Source organism: Triticum dicoccoides, chromosome 7B, assembly GCF_002162155.2.
Source record: "Triticum dicoccoides isolate Atlit2015 ecotype Zavitan chromosome 7B, WEW_v2.0, whole genome shotgun sequence".
In the NCBI taxonomy this organism is placed as follows: Eukaryota; Viridiplantae; Streptophyta; class Magnoliopsida; order Poales; family Poaceae; genus Triticum; species Triticum dicoccoides.
Window position 1 is genome coordinate 148,872,486 of NC_041393.1, and position 18,348 is coordinate 148,890,833.

At 44.2% G+C, this 18,348-nt stretch overlaps 4 protein-coding genes and 1 long non-coding RNA gene across 6 annotated transcripts; 2 read left to right on the forward strand and 3 right to left on the reverse strand.

Moving 5' to 3' along the window:
* The first annotated feature begins 373 nt into the window (after positions 1–373).
* On the forward strand, positions 374–4,324 carry LOC119340231 (LRR receptor kinase SERL2-like). The gene is made up of 10 exons (XM_037612129.1): positions 374–672; positions 943–1,075; positions 1,183–1,254; positions 1,344–1,487; positions 1,598–1,669; positions 1,757–1,816; positions 1,938–2,176; positions 2,262–2,603; positions 3,173–3,552; positions 3,730–4,324. Exons 1-10 carry the CDS (start codon positions 558–560, stop codon positions 4,048–4,050), a joined length of 1,878 nt encoding a protein of 625 aa, XP_037468026.1. The 5' UTR covers positions 374–557; the 3' UTR covers positions 4,051–4,324.
* Positions 4,325–4,419: 95 nt separating this feature from the next.
* Positions 4,420–6,537, reverse strand: LOC119340233 (peroxidase 11-like). The gene is made up of 4 exons (XM_037612132.1): positions 6,072–6,537; positions 5,781–5,972; positions 5,326–5,491; positions 4,420–5,032 (listed from the first exon to the last, which is right to left on the reverse strand). The coding sequence occupies exons 1-4, from the start codon at positions 6,303–6,305 to the stop codon at positions 4,620–4,622; spliced, it is 1,005 nt and encodes a 334-aa protein (XP_037468029.1). The 5' UTR covers positions 6,306–6,537; the 3' UTR covers positions 4,420–4,619.
* Positions 6,538–9,508: 2,971 nt separating this feature from the next.
* Positions 9,509–12,060, forward strand: LOC119340232 (zinc finger protein HD1-like). Of its 2 annotated transcripts, none has more exons than XM_037612131.1 (2): positions 9,509–10,687; positions 11,576–12,060. In XM_037612131.1, exons 1-2 carry the CDS (start codon positions 9,914–9,916, stop codon positions 11,918–11,920), a joined length of 1,119 nt encoding a protein of 372 aa, XP_037468028.1. In that variant the 5' UTR covers positions 9,509–9,913; the 3' UTR covers positions 11,921–12,060. The 2 variants fall into 2 exon arrangements, with proteins under 2 accessions (XP_037468028.1, XP_037468027.1); XM_037612130.1 differs by having other exon boundaries at positions 9,514–10,720.
* Positions 12,061–12,174: 114 nt separating this feature from the next.
* LOC119340234 lies at positions 12,175–13,563 on the reverse strand. The gene is made up of 3 exons (XR_005164459.1): positions 13,255–13,563; positions 13,099–13,166; positions 12,175–12,673 (listed from the first exon to the last, which is right to left on the reverse strand). It is a non-coding gene; the product is annotated as an uncharacterized LOC119340234 (long non-coding RNA).
* A 1,388-nt stretch (positions 13,564–14,951) lies between these two features.
* LOC119337515 (isoflavone reductase homolog) lies at positions 14,952–18,138 on the reverse strand. The gene is made up of 4 exons (XM_037609679.1): positions 17,750–18,138; positions 16,740–16,980; positions 16,451–16,654; positions 14,952–15,472 (listed from the first exon to the last, which is right to left on the reverse strand). Exons 1-4 carry the CDS (start codon positions 18,062–18,064, stop codon positions 15,309–15,311), a joined length of 924 nt encoding a protein of 307 aa, XP_037465576.1. The 5' UTR covers positions 18,065–18,138; the 3' UTR covers positions 14,952–15,308.
* Positions 18,139–18,348: the final 210 nt, after the last annotated feature.

Here is an 18,348-nt window from a genome sequence, read left to right on the forward strand (position 1 = left end):
AACGACGAGCCAGCAAGCAATGGATAGGAAAGGAAAGGGCAAGCAGGAGGCCGCAAAAATCCCGGACGCTGTCTGTCACGCAAGCTTTTTACCCCTCCCGTAAAAGTAAAAACGAACCAGGGTGAGGGGCCACCCTCGTCTCATTCTCTCCCCATTGTTTATCATTCCGGTTCCCTGTAGCGCGCAGGGGCAGGGGGGCTCAGGTCCCTTTTGTGCTTTCCGCCCGCTCGCTGCCACAGCGCAAGCATCTTCTTTTGTGTCATCTGTCTCTCTCTCTCTCGCTCTCACACCACATGGGCCCTCACCCAGGCGGTGGCCCCTCCCCCTCCCCTGCCACTTTGGCTTTGGCGGTGTGGGGTGGCGAGCAGGCGACGCCAAGGCTGCAGCCTCCGTGCTTTTCTCGGCCTCTCACGCCTGCTCCGTGTTTGAACATACGTTACACTCCACGCAGCCAACACCCCGGCAGCAGCCGCACACGGCCTCTTCCCCCCTGAACCACCACCCCGCCTTCCCTTGTCACGCCCCTGGCAGGCTTGCCCTGCCTCCCTTCCTCGGCAATGGAGGCGCCTCCTTCCCCGCGGCGGCTGGTGGCGGTGGTGCTGGCGGCGGTGGCGCTGCTCGTCTCCTCCCCTTGCAGCGCGCTCCTCTCCGCCAAGGGCGTCAACATTGAAGGTTCGTGTCTCTCTCTTCTGTCCTGGAATCGTTCTAGGGGGTGTACTGGTTCTTCTTCTGCCTCTGTCTTTCTTCTCCGCCCGCCCCTTTCTCTACTCTGTTATTCCCACCGAATCCATGGCTCTGCCTGCCTCTGATGTTGTTTCTTCAGTTAAACCGAGAGCACTCTCTGCGACGATGGCCGTCTGTCTCTGCTCTGTCTGTTTCTTGGATTATTATTATCGGTTTTGCGCAAATTTCTGAAACATCTGCCTGCCTGCTTGCCTGCAGTGCAAGCGCTGATTGGGATCAAGAACCAGCTCAAGGACCCCCACGGCGTGCTCAAGAACTGGGACCAGTACTCCGTCGACCCCTGCAGCTTCACCATGATCACCTGCTCGTCCGACAACTTCGTCACCGGCCTGTAAGCGAATCACCCCATTTCCTGTTTCACTTCACTTGGACCTAACCATATTCTTTGCATGTTTTTACTTTTCGTTGACACGCCCTTCTTCTTTCAATCATCCACAGGGAGGCTCCAAGCCAGAATCTCTCCGGCCTGCTCGCCCCAAGCATAGGAAACCTGACCAGCCTGGAGACTATGTGAGTGTGCTCTTCTCACTGCCACTTATTTGTTCAGAGTTCCATTTTCCATTTGTGATGCAGATATCCTACCGTTCTCTTGGCTGCAGTCTTCTGCAGAACAACATCATAAGCGGGCCAATCCCAGCCGAGATTGGCAACCTGGCAAGTCTCAAGACACTTGACCTCTCTGGCAACAATTTCTATGGTGAAATCCCACCATCCGTGGGCCACCTTGAGAGCCTCCAGTACCTGTGAGCTCTACTGTACAAACCTCTGAATGCACTTCTTGTGCATATGTGTGTGCGTTGCATAATTGTTGTTCCTTGAGATGTTAACCCGAGGTCTGTTGTAATCTGACCAGGAGGCTCAACAACAATACACTGTCTGGTCCATTCCCTACCGCATCGACTAATCTGTCGCACCTTGTTTTCCTGTGAGTAATTTCCCTGCTGTCACGTGGTCTTTCTTACCCATGAATTATTAGTTTGGGATGTTCTCACTGTGCACTTGTGCCCTGCAGAGATTTGTCATACAATAACCTAAGTGGCCCGATACCAGGATCTTTGGCAAGAACATACAAGTAAGGCTGCAGCTCAGATTGTGTTCATCCTTGTTTGAATAAGCTTAATTTTTGTCATGGAAGTATGAACCTGTATCAAGTTTAAGCTGTAAGCTTTGTTCTGTTATTGGTTCTCTTGCAGCATAGTTGGAAATCCTCTCATATGCGCTGCAAATACGGAGAAAGATTGTTACGGGACTGCGCCGATGCCAATGACCTACAACCTTTCACAAGGCACTCCGCCAATGAAAGCTAAAAGCCACAAGTTTGCAGTTGCATTTGGTGCTGTAACTGGTTGCATGGGCTTCCTCTTTCTTGCTGCCGGATTCTTGTTCTGGTGGAGACAGCGTCGGAACCGGCAGATACTTTTCGATGACGAAGGTAAGTGAGACTTCAAGAATTCCATGCAGTACTTTGTGCATCGATTTGGAACCTGATAATTGATGAAGCACTGCTATTGATGCAGATCAACACATGGATAACGTTAGCCTTGGAAATGTGAGGAGGTTCCAGTTCAGGGAGCTGCAGGTTGCAACAGAAAAATTCAGCAGCAAGAACATACTCGGAAAAGGCGGCTTCGGACACGTTTACAGGGGGCAGCTTCCCGATGGGACTCTTGTGGCTGTCAAACGACTCAAGGACGGTAATGCTGCGGGTGGTGAGTCACAGTTCAAGACTGAAGTTGAAATGATCAGCTTGGCAGTGCACCGGAACCTCCTTAGGATTCTTGGCTTCTGTATGACTGCCACAGAGAGGTTACTAGTCTATCCATACATGTCGAATGGAAGTGTTGCTTCGCGCCTGAAAGGTCAGCACCTCAAACTCCCAGCAAGATTATCTGCCTTTCCTTGACATCCCTTGCTTAACTAGGCTAGATAGAACTAGCTCATTTTGGTGTAGCCAAGAAAAGCAAATTGCTTTGTTGGGTGTGTGGCAGTTGGAGGCAGCAGCAGTGTTGTCTTACCTTGCCTGCTGAGTGGGAGTGGTTAATTCAGCTAGCCTCCTCCACGTTTTGGTTGTGGTTATTAGTTATCTAGCCAAGCAAAGTAAACCTTTTTCATGTTACCAAGTGACCCGCCTTGCCTAACAAGGCTAGGAGAATCTTAACCTGGGAACCAAATGTAAGTAGGAGAACTGTTTGCCCAATTATAGACCCACTTGTTGTGCAGCATATGTTCGTTCTAGAATTTTCAGATGTCATGCCTAAAAAGAACGATGCAGAATTGAAAGCTGCAATCCGACAAGCCGAATGTGAAAAAGACATAGAATTGGATTCTTCCCTTCATTTTTTTCTGTTTCTTTGCACAAAGACTTATCACAGAGCATACGATTCCTATCAAAGGAAATCTCCACTTTATACCGGTCTAATTATTCCAGGAAAGCCGCCTTTGGACTGGATCACTAGGAAGAGGATAGCCCTTGGAGCAGCAAGAGGTCTACTTTACCTTCATGAGCAGTGTGACCCGAAGATCATCCACAGAGATGTCAAGGCGGCCAACGTGTTGCTGGATGATTGCTGTGAGGCCATCGTCGGTGATTTCGGACTTGCAAAGCTCCTTGATCACCAGGATTCACACGTCACCACTGCAGTGCGGGGCACCGTTGGGCATATCGCGCCTGAGTACCTCTCCACTGGGCAGTCATCCGAGAAAACAGACGTCTTCGGGTTTGGCATCCTGCTGCTGGAGCTGATCACCGGCCAGACAGCACTGGAGTTCGGAAAGGCATCAAATCAGAAGGGAGCCATGCTGGACTGGGTAATGAAGCCTCTGCAATTTACTTGACTAAACTGCTGCAAAAAAATACTTGAGAAAAACTAATAAAGTGCATGGAACAACCTGAAATGAAAAGCACTTTTGTCGAAACTGTTCATAATTGCAAACGCCCTGCCATCATGCTTAAGTTAGCTCATGACAGCATTGCTTGATGATCAGGTGAAGAAGATGCACCAGGAGAAGAAACTTGATGTGCTGGTTGACAAGGGCCTGCGGAGCAGCTACGACCGGATCGAGCTCGAGGAGATGGTGCAGGTGGCGCTCCTTTGCACACAGTACCTCCCAGGCCACCGGCCGAGGATGTCAGAGGTGGTTCGCATGCTGGAAGGCGACGGGCTCGCCGAATGGTGGCAAGCGTCGCAGCGGGCCGACTCACACAAGTTCACAGTGCCTGAGTTCACCTTCAGCCGCTGCTACTCTGACCTGACGGATGACTCATCGTTGCTGGTGCAGGCCGTCGAGCTCTCTGGGCCAAGATGACATGATCACCAAGCGCCCACAGACTGAGAACACCAAGCAGCAGTCCTTGTACAGCATGATAATCCTATGTAGATTTGGAAATAATCCAATACTGAGGTAAAGTATAAATAGTGATGTATGTATCTTAGATGAAGTGTACACAGGAGAGTACCCCAACTCCCTGGAATGGTATTGAACTATTAATATTACAGATTTCTAGCTGAAACAATAAGACTAGTTGTAACTTGTAACAAGGGGCTTCTCTTGAAGTTGTAAAGTTTTGATTTGCCCAGTTTGTATTTTCTCTTTGGCAGTTTTTTTTTCTGCTTTTCTTGCTGCATTTTCAGATTGAAACAGGTGCGAAAATCTGATCAGAATCCATTGCTGATGTGTACATAATATCAGGTTGTGCAAAACCCTCAAAATACATGATGTGTACATTCTCCATTACTCCATACAGCCAAAATATTTCTGTGTAGCGCGACGACGATAATACCTATACCAGTAGAGTATATGCTATGAAAAACGTTCTTATTTGCAGACAATCATCAACCATCGAAGGAGAAGACGCAAACAAAGGTTCCTTCAGCTTATGTGTTCACGAATCTGCAGGTCTTCCTGACCTCGCCACCTGCAGGGTTGGTGATGTTGCCCATCTTAACCATGGAGTCCGAGAACTGCTTGAAGAACAGCTCCGGGTCAGCCCAGTACTTGTTCACCGTGTCGGCCGTCGAGTACCCGGCGATGCTGGACCACATCTCCTGGTCGGAGTTGAGGAGGCCCTCACCCTTGATGAGCGTCTCGAAATAGGCGTTGTCGAAGGTCGCGGAAGTGTGGCTGTCCATGGCACTGATGTTGTCGTCGCCACCATCCAAGGGGCAGATCTCCTTGAGCTTGCTGAGGTAGGTCGCAGACGCAGGGTTGTACTTGGATGTCATCTCGAAGTCGCCGTATATCCTGTCCCGGAAGTTTGCGCACCGGGCGAATCCGATCGTGTGGGATCCTTCAATGCAAATGTCATATGTCTAGTAAGCATTGTTCAGCTTAAGAAGATAACAAGGGTGCGCCCACTCACACATATCAGAATTCAGAAGGTTCAGGTTACAAAGTTGCATCTCCATATTGGTATTTTTAAAAGACGTAAAGGAGTATCTGTAGATCCTACTTCAAAATTACCAAATTGTTCATGTATTTTACATTGCTTATAATGCCTGATTGTCTGGTTCTGCTGATATGAATAGAACTAGTGATTTTTTCAAATATAAACCGCAACTGTCAAAAGAGAGAAGATCATACCGACAAGGGCCACCATGTCAGTGGCATCAAGGCCCTTCTCCCAGAACTTGGAAATAAGGGTGACGAGGCCCTGCTCAGCGGTGGGGATGTCCTTGTTTGCTAGGTCAAGACTTGCCTCCTTGGAGTCCAGTCTTCCTACTGGAACATCCCAGTAAGGCCCACCGACCTGAAACATTTCCCCCCCTTGTCAGATAGATATGGAGTCTGTGGTGTTCTATTTTCACGAAATGTATCTGTCATGTTCTTTGTTTGCATGCTAGTAGCTAAACAGCATCCAAATGGCGCAGCAGGTTATATCAGGTAGCAGCAGGTTATAATGAAATACATGTTTGTTTTTCTAATGGATACTGACTTATTTCTCAAAAGGCAAGCCTGATATGAAAGTGGTGCAAGCGAAAGTAATTAAGCCACTGCACAAGAATGAAAACTCTGAACATAGGTTTGGCTTCATTTACCAAGACAACTGCGTCCCTGGCTGCAATGGCAAGCAAGTCAGCACAGGAAACTGTTCCAGGACACTCAGCCTCCAGCTTTGCCTTGATTTTGTCAACCACCTCAAATCCTTTCAGCGAGTTCACATTCTGGTCTGCCTGCTTCTCACCGATCATGGTCGCCGTGTCGTCAAGCAGCACCGATCCATCACAGCCCTGCAACAAACAAACATTCAGGTGTTCAGAGCAAACTTAATTACTTTCGCTGGCTGCAAAGCTAGCGTGTGCAGGCAAAAAAGTGTGCGGGTAGTCAACCTGCACAAAACAGTCGTGGAAATGGAGGCGGAGCATCAAAGCGGCATTGCGTGGTTCGTCGCGCACCGCGCACTCCATCTCGGCACGGACCACATGCTCCGCATTTGGGCATGTCTTGGAGTAGTGCTCCAGGCTCAGGTTCGAAGGGTCCTGTGCCATCAGCAATGGCACGGCCAGGAGAAAACAGGCCACGGAGAGAGCAGACGCCCTGAAGCACAACGCAGCTGCAGCCATCCTGAAACTAGTTTTAGCTGTTCCTGTGCTTGGATGGTTCGGGTTCAGATGTTTTTGTGGCAAGTTTCTTGTTCTGCATGAGCTTTATAGCAAAGTAAGACAAGCCTACGTGGTGTATGGAGAGAAACTAGTCAAGAGGGAGATGAGCTAACTCTGTTGTGGTTGGTGGAGTAAGCAAGCAGAAAGTATCTCTAGTTCTGTGCTGTAGCACACTAATGGGTCAAAGGCTCTCTCTCTCTCTCTCTCTCTCTCTCTCTCTCTCTCTCTCTCTCTCTCTCTCTCTCTCTGTAGCAGTGTTTGGTGGCTTTGGGTTCACCAATATTGGAAAATCACAAGAGCTGCTCAGGTGCATATATAAAACTATAATATGACATGCCTGCTGTTCCCTTGTTTTAAATCATTTGGATGCTTCCACTGCTATGTTAGGTAAAAGGAACTCAGATCTACAGGTGTTGAATGCCAACTAACAAAATATGCTAGTAGTATTTAATTATTCATATTTGACTTAAGTTGCTGAAAAACCTCATGTTCCATTGTTAGATCACCTTCCCATGAATACAAGCAGTTGATTTGGAACGTGTTAACTCAGATGTATCCATCACACTGCTGGCAGCAACAGGGACATTTCGTCCTTTCCTTTCGAACAGATAGAAACCAATTATTCTGGGAAGATATCTATCTATACCAGTGAGGAAAACAAAAACGGGGGCAGCAGCACGCGAAAAGCGATGCGCGGGGACCATAGGAGAGACTTAAAATAGTACGGTCCTGTGCACTACAATTTGGAATATCTGGAAAGAAAAGGGGCATGAGGATCTTACAAATCCAGACAGCTACAGTACAACAAGTGTCTTGCCAGAGCCAATGAAAGGAGAATACCTGTGTAGCTTTTGCCTCTGAATGCTTCTTAACGCCCTGTCTGCTTAATGCCTAAAACAGCCTTTAATAGTCAGTTCTGCAGGTAAACCGTAACTCCTTCCTTTAACTGATCGGCAAAGTTCCTGCTCTTTTTTTTTCACAAAACTTAGAAGGAAGCCAAAAAATTGGTGTACCTTACCGAGTCCTAAACCAATGAGATTAAACCAATGAGATTTTCTTTATACTTTAGCATTTTTCTCTCGAACATGCCTGGGAGCAGGTCATTTTCATAAGAAGAAAGCACGAGGGACCAAATTTTGGCGAGGCCAGGAAAAGAAAAGAAAGCACGAAGCCATGAGATGGCCTACAACCAGGTGTGGAAACAGCCCATACTCCGGAACGCGAAGGCATGAGACTCGCCTTGCCTTGCCCAGCCTCTAGCAGAATGACGAAGAAGCAACGCACAGGGCCTCGAAGGCTTCTTCACGACAGCTGCCGGACACCTCCCTAACACGACCATGACACAAGAGCTGCCCCAGTCAAAGTACCCCCAACATTGCTTTAGTTGTCACCATCTTCTAAATATCCTGTGTCGTGGAGCCCATTCTTCAGTTGTTTTGGCAACTCATGAGTCACCACCTACATGAAACTTCTGTATATATACGCACTCATGAAACAGAATAAATATGGATATGAGCAGAAAAATATCTATCTTTATGCTTTTAGCTGCACATACCTGATCGAACTACTGGTGGGAATGAGATTCTTTTCCCCAACATTATCGTCTTATTGTTTTGAATCAAATATACCAAGGCCCTGTTTGGATCAGTGTTTCCGTTTCAAATACCTCCGAAAAAAATACATGCCTCGGTCGGTCGTTTTGTTTCCGGGTGGAAATTGCTCATCAGCCGGTAAGTTACACCTGTAAACAAAACACCTCCATATTATTTTACACCTAATCCAAGCGCGGCCCAAGGGGTAATTTGTTTAACGCGGTGCAAGGTTACATAACCAAGTAACATAAGCTCCTTAAAACCAGTAGTCATGTTGCAGACTTACATGCAAGTTTAACTTTTGTTCAGAAAATTTGTGTCAAGACTTGCTCAATCACTGAAAGTATCTATTTCACAGAAGAATTTATTGATGCAATTTCATGCGCAGTTCGACTATATCCATAAAAATAAAGGAAAATACACAAAGAAAGTATGTACATAAAGAATATATCTTGTTTAATCTCTGAAGTTTGACACACTACTTAATTCAACCAACAAACAAGCAAACTCAATCCATGACTATCTCCTTTTACACTACAAAGAAGTTTTCTATGGCTGTTTTGTATTGGGAAGTGGGTACTGGCAGTACTCATATAACCAAGTTACTCTTCAAAATACTCCCTCCGTTCGGAATTACTTGTCTCGGAAATGGATGTATCTAGAACTAAAATACATCTAGATACATCCATTTCTACGACAAGTAATTCCGAACAGAGGGAGTACCATATAAAAGCTCATGAAAATAAGAACATTAATGTTTTTTTCTACCAAGCATAGTGACAAATGCATAGTAATTCATGGTTTGACAGGGCTAGTACCAAGTGCATAACTCAGAAAGGTTAGAGACTAGACCACAGGAGATGGATTTGCCTTGAAAAGAAAAACAACAGATTCTAAATAGAACGCGTAAGAAGCAATGTGAATTCATTGCTGATTAGCAAATCCTCATAGCTGAGATAAGCAAGACGCACCGTCAAATTGACTTCTCCACTACACATCATATTAGATATTTTCAGATGAATAGGACAGCAAAGAAACTATCTAGTGACATGGCAGGGTGCTTTTGAGCTTTTCTCAATATCTCAACTTGCTACCTCACACTTGAGGTTCCAAAAGGCGGAACGGCTAAGGGGGAGCGCCAATGAATGGCAGAAAACCTCATGCTTTGGAATCTAACAGAAGACAGGCCCCCTTTCTCTTTTGCTAAAGGGTGCAACTGCTCATAAAGAGAGATGCAGCATCTTCCCTCTGTCTCCTTTATACCGTAATGGCTTCTAGTTCTCTCTAGTTTCTACCTTTAGGTTTAGTCCAATCCAGGCAAAGACAATTTCATCATCCAGGGCCAATCAATCGTGTGATATATATGAGAGTTCTCTTGATCCAAGTAATGCACCTCCGGATTTGCATCGGCGGCTATTCAAATCAGCTGGCATCTGAGTCCAAATGTAAAAAGTGAACACACAGATCATCCCAACAAAAAATGGGAAAGTAGTTGTAAAAGATTTAAGTCTTCTACCTGCAAACATGCAAATTTCTTTCACCAGATAGATTTGATATCAAGCTCAAGCAGATTTAGCTGAGCAACACTAGAGCTAACTCGCAGGCATGCCGAGGTGCAATAAATGTTTATCTGAAAACGACTCTGCATCGGAAGACCGGCATTGGCACAGGATAGTGAAGCAGCAACATCCAAAGCTAACCACAAACCAGGCACACTATAATCCTCGCCCCCAAGAATGACGCCAAGTGTCACCCCACTGACACCCTACTATTAGTATACTCTGGACCGGACGTCCTACATTCCTGACATTCCTCCATACTCACATAGGCAGTGCATGAACACACACGAAAGAGCCATGAGAGGTAGAGGAGCAGAAGAAGACATATACACAGAATATGTAGGGAAACAGTAGCTACTACCTTCACGAATACCCCTTGCATGGTCTTTGTGGTGCAAGTCACAAGGCCACCTTGTTCATGAATTGTGTTTCCAACGGCACCGTTTATGAGGAGGCGGTTGGACGAGAAGGGAGCTGGGCCAGGCTGTGCGACGGATGTTGCGCGGTGCCAAGCGTGGTGTACTGCCGCGCCGACTCCGCGTACCTCTGCGCATCTTGTGATGCGCAGATCCACGCCGCAAACCGTGTGGCTTCACGCCATGAGCGTGTGCTTCTCTCCGAGGCGTACAAGCATGCACCAGTGGTGCTGGAATGTCATGCAGATGCTGCAGCGTTGTGCGCCGCCTATGAAGCACAGGTACACTACACAAACCTGCTTGCCGCGATGCACCAGCGCGTGCCCGTGGTATCACACCCGGCTGCAGCCATTCCAGCTGCTTCTTTATTTGCTGAGGCAGCAGCCACCCCTCCTGTCCTTGGCCGCAAGGAAGAGGATGCCTCTTGGCTGCTGCTCAGCAAAGATTCTGATAACCATAATCACAGTGGTAACAACAGCAGCAGCAGCAGCACTAGCAGATACTTTGGTGAAGTGGATCAGTACTTTGACCTTGTCGGGTACAATTCTTACTACGATAGCCGCATGAGCAACCAAGAGCAGTATGTGATGCAAGAACAACAACATCTGCAGCAGATGCAAAAGGAGTACGCGGAGCAGCAGATGCAAAAGGAGTACGTGGAGAAGGAAGGGAGCGAGTGCATAGTACCTTCACAGTCTGCAATTGTGAGTAGGCCACATCAGAGTGGTTATGCACCACTTGTAGGGGCAGAGCAGGCTGCCTCCGTGACTGCTGGGGTTAGTGCTTACACAGATTCCCTCAACAACAGCGTGAGTTCTTCTATTACTTTATGGCATTACAACTTACATGGCATGCTATAATTTCCTTAAACTAGAGTGCATGCATACTTCAGGTGGAAGACCATATGAAATAAAATGATAAGATCAGCCAGAGTACATTTTTTTCGGTGCAAGTGAAAGTGTGAAACATCGGTATTTAGTATTTCCTCACTTTTTTGGTTCTTTCTTCAACTTTTTCTACTTCTAGTTAGAGAACTTCAGCTGATTATTTCCAAAATGGAACTGCTGACATAGCCACTCCAAAGAGAAGTACACGACCCATGTCTAGGCAGATTAATGGATCAGTTCCTGTACTTTTAGACACAGAACAACCATGTCAGCTCTCAATCCATATGTAAACTCCGAAATTCTCTACCAACTAAAGAAGTATACAATTCATCTCTAGGAAAGTAAACTAATTAAAATGGAATTACTGTCATAGAAACTCTAAAGAAAGTTTAGGCAAAGTAATTGATTAGTCCGTGTACTTCTAGACATAGAATATTCAAGTTTTCTCAGTAACTAGAAGGTCACTCCATACACAAACTCTCAGATTATCTGCCAAGTAGAAGCTACGCTCTCTGTTTACCATTCTCTCTATACATACGGATCACTACATGAAAGAATATGAGATATCATTAGATATTTCATAATTAATAAGTCTAGTGTAGGTTTTATCCCTAAGCAGAGTTTACATAGTTCTATAGTCTAAACAGGGAAAAGGTTATACTACAAAGTTATGTACGTTCAACTAAATTAAACTCATTTACGTATCCATGAAGGATCTCAGCTGCAATATCAATATGATTGCACATTTTAAGTGACCATTTTCCGATTCCATCTCAGATATCTTTCTCCATGGAAGCGGGTATAGTACCGGACAATACGGTCCAGTCCAGCATCCTGAGACCTGCTGGAGCAATCGGTCTCTTCTCAAGTCCTTCACTTCAGACGCCACTGCACCTCAGCTCCAAGGAGAGAGAGGCCAGGGTCCTCAGGTACAAGGAGAAGAAGAAGAGCAGAAAGTTTGAGAAGACCACACGTTATGCAACAAGGAAGGCGTATGCCGAAGCACGGCCAAGGATCAAGGGCCGCTTCGCCAAAAGATCAGATGCGGAAATGGAAGTGGACCAGACGTTCTCAACTGCAGCCCTATCTGACAGTAGCTACAGTACTGTCCCTTGGTTCTGATGAGGCATCGTATTAGCATGTAGACTTACCAGAGTGATAAGGTACAGTATGAGTATTTCAAGCAAATCAATGCTCTGAATAATGGTTGGATATGTACAACTTAATCATAAGGCACCTTAGCACCTACGTTTTGATTTATAGTTTCAGATAGCACGTATGTGATGTTAGATACTTGCTCAGTCGCTTCAGTTACAAGTGAACAAAGAGCAGTATTAACTATCAAAATATGTAATGTAGCGTGCACATAGATAACTATGGGGCGCGTTGGATTTTTCTCTCTTTCTTTTTGACGAAAAGCAGCTAGCAGCTGATTTCATTGATGAAGGGAGGGTAATGTTACAAAGCAAATTTACAGCAAGAAAAAAGGATAATGCTGAAAAGGGTGCGGGGACCCGAAGACACAGCCGGACACCAAAGAACAAGAAGCCTAGCTAATCATGGTGGCTTGAATAGGTCTTCCAGCTAAAGATTGAACGGAACTGTAATTCACTCAACTCAAGGCTTGTTTTTGCTAATCCCCATCAACCAAACAAGGTTCTCACCTTGTTTCTGCTAACTAGCTTAGATTTAATGGAAGCAATGCTTGTTTCCTTATCAGATGACATATGAAAGATCATGGTTGATGTGTCCAGGTATTTAATTGCTTAATAACTATGATCATCCAACCTGATTGGAGTTTCACCGTAGGGGAAGTGATGACATCCTCACCACTTCTGCTCATCTGCTGATGTGTTTGTAGTCCACAAATTCCTCCTAATAAAATAAATAAACAACTAGAGTATAAGAGTTTTAGGAGGGGGAGAACTGTCCGATAGAGATACAACATTTTTCTTGCATCCCCAACGCGCACAAAGGCCTACTTGATATTTCCAGAATGAAATGCACAATGCAAATTATAAACCAAAAGGCGCTCTCTCATTCTCAGATAGTTCTACGGTCCCCAAACCGAGCTCAAGGAAGGGGAGAGAAAACTAGAGTTTGGTTCCAACGCATTGGGCAAAGCCAACTCATCCAGGATTCTCTTGGGCAAACCAACAAGTTGGTTTCACTCGTTCCCCGTGCAATCTGTTTTTCTAGTGAACTGTAACAAGTCCAACAGATGCATCCTTCAAAGAACAGTACTGCAATTGTGGCCACATTAGCCATGAAAATTCTGATAAAGGCGGTAGGGGGTAAACCTTCATCGATATTGTACAGATGACTCTGAATCTCCGTACATCATCCTGTTCCTTTCCACCTTCAAAATCTACAAAAAGAGGAGAGGAGCATTGGTTGGTAGTAAGCAACAGGCAACGCTCTGTGAATGGAAGCAAAAAATAGGGCCCCCGACTTACCAAGGCATGAGGCGGTAGAAACCTAGAAACGAAGGAGGTAAGCTGTATGGAACTTCGTCCGTCGTTTCATGGAACCAGCGGAACTAAGATGAACACGCAATCAGTGCAATGTAAGGCGCGCGCCGGCGGTGCGTACCTCCTAACTTCCTCGGCACGGACGTACGGGGCGAGGGGGAGCGAACTGGCGGGAGACGTGCGGCGGCGGTCGCAACCCAAGTTGCCGCCGCGGCCTATGCCTGTCCATTCTGTTCTTCCAGAAGCGGTGGGATTGGGCCGCACGCCGCCGCCGCGGCGACGTTTCGGTTTCGAAGTGGGGCCCCTGTGAGGGAAAACGGGAGGCACGCCACGGCGGTCGCTAATCGTCTACCTGGGCCGACCAAAGATATTTTTTCCCATTTCTTTTCCTTTTATTCTTTTCTATCTATTTTATTTAAAATAACTAGTATAAACTAGATAATACCCCGCGCGTTGCTGTGGAAATCGGTTGCAATATATTGCAATTAGATTTTTTTGACAAACTAAATTAGAATTGATTGGGTGTAATATAATATTTAGATTAATAACACGTGAACCAAATTTAAAATAGATACGGCTTATTATATTTGATTATGTATAATTGTAAAATACTTATTTAACATAAGTAGAATAATAGAATGAAAAATGTTTCCCATGCATGGTTGCATGTGGTGGTGGGTTTTTCCCCATGCATGATTGAATGTTGAGGTGGGCCTTATCCCATATATAATTATATGGTGATGTGCTTGCATGTTGAAATAAGTAAGATAGTGGGGATCGGAAATCCAATTCGGCTCTTGGGAGCATATGCTCCTTTTTCAAATGTCAAAAAAAATTGAAAAAAATTAGAAGTAATCATTGTCACACCAAAACGCTACCTGCAAATTTTTAGGAGGAAAGCTTAAGTATTTTGATCTGACAAATGTTGCCTCCTAATGTTACACTTATTTTTGTTTTTTCACTGATGAATCATCGTCATTCCGTTTTGCATGAAAATTGGCAAGCACACTTGTTACACAAACAAGAACATCTACAGAAAATTCAGAATTTTTAAATTTTATTTACTATTTATTTTGAATTTACTGTTCATTAGGGAGCATATGAACCCAAAGAGCCAAAATGGTCCTCCCGGTGAGGTGAACTTCTTAGGTATATGAGATATGTGCATGCAACACACATTGATAATAGACAAATATTAATTGCATGTACATATTAGTATGTAGGATATTATTGAAGAATTAGTATGTGATTAGCATTGACGGTAATATTTGATATGTAATTAATTGCACATTAAATATGTTGAGCACTCACCACTGAACTGAAGCAATTTAGGTCGGTGGGTTGTCCTGGTTTAATGATCGAGGTCAGTTAGATCTGCCTCTTTTTTTTTGGTTGACTTAGTTTGATGGTAGAGTGAATATTTTGCACCCTAGTCTTTATGTTGAGCGGTTTTCTTAAAGGCTTGGTGGATTTAGGGAATCTATTGGAGATACTCTAAGTACTGCAACCCACATTCCAATTGCAGTGGGAAATCTATCTATCATTAGTTATTACATTTTCCAGCCCGGAGATGATACAAGTACAACACATACAATTGGCTTCATTACAAATTCAATATGCGCGGACAAGACAAGTACAACACATATTAAGGTAAGCCAAAACCTTTTTCTTCATGAATAGTATAAAACAAACTTTTTTTCTGACATATATGTGGTGTGCTGCGTCGCTGATAAAGGTAATTAAGGTTTATACGTGTTCTTAATTACAAATAGTTATTTGCACCTCCATATGTGGTGTAGTGAACCCTTATTTTCCTCACGAATATAAAACCACTTCTTTTTTTTAACCACGTGACACATGTGGCAAGCAATCTAAACAATTAAAAAAACACTTCTTTTCTACTCCCTCTGTACCTAAATATATGACGTTCTAGTAGGCTAGTTAGCCTACCAAACGTCGTATATTTAGGTTGGAGGGAGTAACATATGTGGTGTGCAAGGTGTGCTAGTAAGGCAGTTAAGGTTCATGCAGTTTCTTAATTACAAATAACGTTTCATGTAGTCCTCCATCCTGGTGCAGCGAACCTCCGGGTAGAGTAGAGAAGCTTCCTCTCCATCCTCCTCTATATCAAAGTCTGTTGAGCAACCCTCATAAAAAATGTGGTGGAAGTGCCCCACCGCCATCTGATTTGTAATGTCCGTACCTTCATACAAGTAGAATAGTGTCAACTGTGAATTTGCTTGTCAATTGAGTAAACTTGTGTTTCAAGTATCCTAATAATTTCTATTTAACAATATAAAATATTTACCATCCTTGATTACAAATCTTAGATAGTAAAAAGTTAAACAATTGTTGAATGTGTAAAGCATAATGTAAAAACAAAAATCTTATGTAGAAGGGAGACATACTTAACGTATTTATTTAATTTGTGTTTGTTTATATGAGACCACCTACATGAGTTTGTAGATCAGTTTTTATCATGGCATGGCTATTAGTCTGAGTTTGAATTTTTTGGTCATGACCAATTTAGTTTTGTAATTATCACCTAACTAATTTAAATAGTTTCTTATATATGTATACCAATGGTGAAGTTTGACTACACAATTTTGAAAACAACATCTCTTCTGAATGGAGGTAACATTAAGTAATTTGATATTATAACTTATTGAAGTGGATGAAATCTGGCATTTAGTAATATTTTGTAATTCCACATTTCCTCAAGATAATTTTCTCCAATGATCTAAAGATCACAATAAGAACATGTTATACAATGGTTTATCTTTTCATGTTAGCGCTGGCAATTAATGATTGTTATATTGAAAGAAAATATGTGGTGATTGAAATAACAAGAAAACTGGAAATGACTTCCTGTGGACAAGAGGATAACATGTGTTTTTAGGTGGTAAAAGAGCATTCCTTCAAGAGAAGTGTAACATAATGCCATTGTATATTACCTAAGATAATTTTCTCTTACGATGATATTTTTTTGTAGAACTTTGTACATGGTAAAAACAATTGAGCGCTCATAATGCCATTGTACCTACTAATTATGTGTGTTTTATTGTATTTCTCAAAAAATGTAAAAGGATAAAACAAAATTGGAAATATTTCACCAGAAAATCTGTGGACATTTGATCTTTTTAATAATTTAGCTTCAACAAAATAGACGATTCTTTCTTACCTTCCATTGACGCCAAGAATTCATCAGACGGGATGGGAATTCTCTCAAGGACTTCTCCTGAGAGCTTTTCCCATTTGGAAATCAGCTCATTTTGACTAAGGATGTTTTCCGGCGGCCTTAGGTATATTGTCTTGTTCAAGGCCCTAGGATCATCAATGGACTTGATGGTGTATGTTGCGACGTCATCTTCGTCCATGAATATCACTGCATAACACAATACAACTATATACTGTCAGAGGTGGGATTACTGTAACATTATGGTTTGAACACAAATGTTCATAGTTATGACCTTTGACTTTGCCATCTCCATACACGTGAACTTTCTTCTTGGGCGGGAGAAGGGTGCGCATTTGAGAGAGGTTAGGAACAAAGAAAGCAGCAAAGCAGTTAGCGGAAACATAGGTGTGTGGAATGTTTGCTTCTTCTATTGCCCTTCTTATCTCCATCTTCTCGTCAAATGTGATCCTTCCTGGTTCTAGAGCGTGCCCCATCCTTGCTGGGTCGATGCCGAATTCAGATGGTAGGAAACGCTGCATGAAGAATTGTAATATTATATTACCTCCGTCCCAAATTCCTTGTCTTAGATTTGTCTAGATATGGACGTATCTAACACTAAAATGTGTCAAAATACATGACAAATCTAAGACAAGTAGTATTATGTTTGTATGACTGCACCTGCACGGCACTTCATAGTTACTGTCGTTTTCAGCAACTTCAGAAAACAAAGAAAGAATCCAAACTTATAGTCCTCCTAGCAGTTCACTTTCTCTCTTCCTCTCATGTCCTGACACCAAATTCAGCTATATAATTCACAAGAATAGCTGACTTTTAAGGTCTCCGAATGAATAAGCCTCAAACCTGACAACGAGGTTTTCTTGGGTACAGCCCTCGGTAGCCATGATGATCTACATCGAAATTCTTTAACCTTTTTAAACGGGTGTACTAAAGCAACTTGGCAACTTTATTCTTGCATTTTTAGTTTTTTTACAGCAGGCGGCTTACTTAGTCTGAACCTGCCGAGTACCGGAAACATGTGAAAAATCAGTGCCAGATATCTTAATAAAGGCAGTTGCTTCAGGGAATTTGTTACAGAGGAGATGCTGGATGGGGAATCTCCCATGGAGTGATACAGAGGTGACGCCGTTGTCGCCAACGTCGACTACTGCAGAGAGGTGGCTTCTTCCCAGTCGATGTTTCCGTGTTCTCAAGATCTCAGAAAAGGGATCTACCAATCTCAAGGAATTTGACTGATCCATATGTCTAAATATAGCAGTTGCGCGAGTTAATTAAGCGACCGACCTTGATATTTCCAGCTTCTTTGATGGCCTCCACTAGCTTGAGCTGCAGCAGGAAGTGACGCCCGGAGATGGCCGACACCACCACGTCCACCTGCTTCACGGCGGCGACGAGGCTCCGGTGGTCCTCCATCGACGCCTCGACGAGGAGCGCTCCATGCGCTTTGAACGACAGCAGCAGCTGGAGCTTATCGATGTCGAGGCCGATCTCCGGCCGCATCAGGATAAAGGTCCGGTGGCCATGGGCTAGGCTCGCCCGCACAATCCTCCTGCCGATGTATCCTGTGCCACCAACTACAAGAACCTTACTCTTCTCCATGCCTCAAGCACAGATCAGAATGAGGTGGTTGGTACAGACCTTCGGGTTATGTGGGTACAAAAGTTCAACGTTGATGGGTCTGACGTCTGAGTGGACTCTTCGTTGTAGTATTCAGTTAGAGATGTGCCTCCTACAAAAAGCAGACATGAAAATATACTTTTCTACAAGGGCGATGATACACGCCGGTGCGCCGGCCCAAATTTGGGCCGGTCGTACGCGGGCCGTACGATTCTGTCTATGTGAGCCATCGGATCGCTCCACCTCGCTTCGTCCTCCTTCCGCAT